We start from the raw sequence: 4677 nt of genomic DNA, 5'->3' as shown, positions 1-4677 counted from the left end.
ATCAAATCTGGGCCATTCCGGAGTGGGATAGGTTCCAAGAGTTTGTCTAGTTCCGTCGAGTCAATTGGTACAAAGGGAGACTGGAGACCTCCTTTATACAAACCCAAACTCGGCATCAGGTCTTGGTCTATGATGACGGTTATTGATGGGGGTAAGTTCATCAGCTCGAATAATTGTGTCGATATCTCTAGTCCATATTGAACTGGTGTAGCGAGTGTAGCTTTCAACCGTTTCGTGCGTAACAATCTGTCTGCTAAATACATATAAGCTCCTTCTGGTGCTAATGTTGTTGGTAAATTCCATTCTTTTGCGGATGCCGCGTCAATGCAACTCCTGTTTCCCCTTTTGTGTCACGTTCCGCCACGTTGTGGAGTCGATACCTTTCTTGTGGCCAGTCTAGTCTGGCCATTAGCGAGGCTCATTAGTCTTCTGCTAATGCTTTAAGGCCTTTAAAGTGTTGGGTCTGAACTGCTCCTTGCAAAGCATTTATGGTGGCCTGCAGAGAAATGCATCGTTGCTTATCGTGTTGCTCTTGTGCTTCACATAACGACACTGCAGATTCTGCTATCTTTGTTTCCATGAGGCTGCAAGAATCTAGCTGCTGCTGTTTCGTCTGCTTAAGCGGTACTACGGGTGTCGATGCACCCCGGGGAGGGTTCGTGTGCAGAGGTGCGTGATGTGGCGCAGAGGTGCGAGAGGTGGAGTTATTCGCGATACTCTGTTGACTGTGAGTGTAGAAGACGGCTGCTTGTGTCGGCTGTGGTGCCCTCTGTCACTCTGCCGCAATAACAGCTGTCGAAGTCGGAATGCTTGTTGGGCTTGAGCGACTGTACCGTGAGGGTTTTCCCAAAACCGCCCCTCTAGCATCTCTCTCTGTGTTTCTAGTCGACTATCTCTATATGACTCAACACGTCTATGCTTGTTGCTACGTGATCCATGGGAATAGGAGGCTAGGTTGAACTCACTGTCGTAGTCGTCTTCGTGATTCCCTTCGTTGTCCCGTGGGTATTATTCATCCTGGATCGCCCTGCATCTCGACTGGTGGACCTCCTCATACGGTCGAGTCTGGCGTTTCCACGTGTTGTCGTCGCTGTATCGGTGGGGTGATTAGGATATATCGCTGCTCCTTGTGAAGTGTTCATCACTTCGTCGTCCACTCCGGCTCTCATAACCTGAACGTTCGCTGCGTCGGTCGTCCCTCACGTTGGTGTCATGAGTTCGTTTCTAAGGTTGGGGCTCAGGGCACCGTGCTGCCTTTTGGGCATCCGTTCCTTACGACGTTCTTCGTGGACGTGTGCGTGCTCGACGTTCGCTCTAGTGCCTCTCCATTATGTTGGTTCAGGTCGAGGACGGAGTCGTTAATGCTTATATATACCTTTCGCCCATTTACATGCCGTCAGGCTGCCTTGCCGTTAAACGTGGTGGGCGTTAACGTATTGCCTTGGCGCCGCGTCTGCGTTCTCGCCCGATTTCCGTTAACGTTTATCGTACCACGTAATTGGGGCGGAACTGTTAACGTTGAACGTTATCGTTCTGTCTGAGTTTGCTGGGTTTCAGAAAAAGACTACGCTCGCTACTCTCAAACTTGTGTTCCTACTCCACAATTTTCCAACTCCGCGGTTGCTCCTCCGAGTTATTGTTGCTCCTCCGAGTATATTCTGCTCTTGATTTACTCTGCCTCTTAGAGTCCGGGAGTTCTCGTCCAGGAGGAAAATTTTGCTCTTGTCGGAGTCCCTGGAGTAATAGGTCTCAGGCCCCAAAATTAAAAAAGAAAAGAAAACGGGGACTAGTTTTAGAATTTAGGCCCAATTTTTTTTGGCTTTGGGTGAGGGTGGATGGACCGGAATGTTCCAGTTACCTGGCGCTAATCGCCCTGACCTAGGGTGCCTCCTAATTATTCACATTTCCTACCTGAACTTACCTTGTATTTGTTGCGATCTTCGCTATATGTTCTTCATTGATTCTGTTCCAGTGTGTCTGTACAAATGCACTTAGAAACAAGAAGAACGTGATCAAGTGTCGTATCGTCTTGCGTAATTATATAGAAATCTAATATTCATATCATTATTAAACAATGAAGTAAGGGAATGCCTGAACGAGGTTGGGGTTCGCCAAATCGAACCGGGTTGCCCCTACCTCGTGCGAGTGTCGGTGGTTAAGAGTTTAATAACTCCGAACCCCCCCGCTCGTTCGTACGGCACTTACCTGTCTTACCTGTATGTCGATCCATTCTTATCTCTCATGGTTGTAACTCGTCTTACTATAACAACTGATTTCTATTACTTGTTACACATCGTTACACTACCCACCTTTAAAATCTTGCTGGCCTGTAGTTCATGATGTGTTGCTTTCGTCTGATCCTACTCGTCTTCATCCATGTCGTGCTCTGTGTGGCTATATGTGTATCTCAACTACTAGTTGGTGCCCATCGTGTGAGAGTTATGGACACTGTGTTATCGCCACGTCTTTGTGTATCACGCTACGACGTGTCCGTCAACCCATCTTCTAAATACGTGCACTGTTTCTCCATGTATTTCTATACCTTACTGTTATATACGTGGCCTTTTGTAGACATATCTTTCTATTTTGTAGATGTATCTATTATGTCTATCCTTCTCATTACCCTCAGGGTCGGTATGTCCTTGTGTAGCTAAGGCATGTTTCTGATGACCATATTATATAAATTTTCATCGCGGGTATAATAATGCCTAGACGTGTGTGACCTATTCGTGTGCAAATCCTGTACTCATGACCATGTTTATCTATATTTGTATGGAAACTGGTATGACAACAAGTGGTTTACACATATACTCAATGTAACTTGCCCAATCTAACATAGATTGTGTATCACAAGCTCGCGGACGAGTGTCATAGCCTTAACCCTATCACCCGTCCCATGTCTATATTCTTGTACCATAACATGTGTCTACGTGTGTGCTCTTGTCATGACTTGCACTATATTACAAATAATGTATACAAGTTCTTGGACTAGTCTGTTACGCATGTCCGTCTCAAATGCACTTGTGAATACACACCAACTGTTACTTCTCTTCACTAGGAACTCTCTTATTCTGTATATACACTTGGTTTAACCTTCTCATATCACAACCATGAAACCCCATTTGTGCTCTATTTGTCATTCCTATGTATTACTTTGTACTCCCGTATACACAACCAAAATTGCCTATATCATTTGTACCAAATTTGATACTTATCTGTTCTCGCATTTTAATACTTACCTATAAAAATATCGAAAATAAAATTAATGAAAATAAAAATACCTAAAATTCTATCCGTGAAAATATAGTAAACACGTCAAATACGGTTATGAAACCTACTGAGGCTTAGTGAGCCTCGGTCAGGTATATTTATTAAGTCATTTGACTGTTTACGTGAGGTCCGGAGAGTCTCACCATGTGCGACTCTATGGAACTAAAACATGCTAATCAGGTTTATCCTAAACCTAACCAGGTTCATCATATCAAGGAGTTTTACTAGGGTTTAGGGTTTAGCAGTGTGATGGTATTATTTTAACGTACACAGGCTCGGCTGGGTTTAGGGTTTAGGGTTTTAGGGTTTAGGGTTTAGGGTTGGGAGAGACGATGACTCAGGCAGAGGCCAGGGTAATGTGCGCCCACCATGGTGTTATCTGTGTCAGAAGTCGGGACACGGAAGAGTGTCCGCAGTTGCGTGGTGCAAATGGTCCGTCAGCTGGTGCGGCAGCTGGCCAGGATAATAATCGCAATTGAAAGGGTGCGGTGGTTCCGATGCTGTTGGCGACAGATCGTGTGTGGGCTTATGCCGATTCGGGTTGTATACGTACAACCTGCTCACTGAGAAGGCGTTGCAGCGAATCGGTGTGGCACCCAACTCACCGTATATTGGACCACCGTTAAGTGGCCTGGATGACATGGGCGAGTTGAACCCTTGCCATGTGGTAGGGCATGTACTTGTTCGTGGGGCAGAATAGTTTTGCCTTGGTAGAAGGGCAGCCCTTCCATGTGGTGCCAGCAGATACCCGTGGGTTGTGATGCAGCAGATACCCGTGGGTTGTGATGTCCTCATCGGGTTTGACCAGATGAGGCAGTCGGAATGGCCATTGATGTGGGCGAACAGCAGTATGATCGTGATACCGCAGTCGCTCATCAAGTGGCAGTGGCTCAAGGACACGAATGTCCCTGTTCCACCGCGGGTGAAGTTAGGCAGGAATTGGCTCTCCGGTAAGGCCGGGTCGCGTTAAGCATCGAAATATTGCGCGCAAGTCGGCGGGCGCGGCGGTAGAGATGCAACATCTTGTGCAAGACTACGGCGTGGAGTAAGAGTGGAGGAGTCGAAGTGGACTCGGACGAGAGCGAAGGCTCAGAAGGTAAGGCTAACGCGCCGTGGGAGTTAATACCTCGGGTTTTGGCTAAAGTAATTGCGGAACAGCTAGAAATCACACTAGTGTGTCCATACATGCCCAACGCGGATTGGTGGGGTGTCATAACCAAAATTCTATCCGGGCAGCCGATTGTGATACCGCCGCAGAAAGGTGTTTTCCTCCGGCACGGTTATGAGCCCATGGATGAGCCCCAATGGAGCCCTACCCTATTGTACCGTATATCGTACAATAGGAGGGTGAGTTTGTTGGATGAGTTTTGGGCGGATGTCCATGCGCTAGCCAAGCTCCCAGTGGAT

At 47.0% G+C, this 4677-nt stretch overlaps 1 protein-coding gene across 1 annotated transcript; it reads left to right on the top strand.

Moving 5' to 3' along the window:
* Positions 1-4092: 4092 nt before the first annotated feature.
* On the top strand, positions 4093-4677 carry SARC_11786 (hypothetical protein; the record flags this gene model as incomplete). The annotated part of the gene is made up of 2 exons (XM_014294120.1): positions 4093-4220; positions 4614-4677. Coding segments are annotated over 2 exons (192 nt in total), but the record flags the coding sequence as incomplete, so codon positions are not given.

This window comes from Sphaeroforma arctica (genome assembly GCF_001186125.1).
Source record: "Sphaeroforma arctica JP610 unplaced genomic scaffold supercont1.1874, whole genome shotgun sequence".
NCBI classification, from domain to species: Eukaryota; class Ichthyosporea; order Ichthyophonida; genus Sphaeroforma; species Sphaeroforma arctica.
This window is presented reverse-complemented; position numbering and strand designations above follow the sequence as displayed.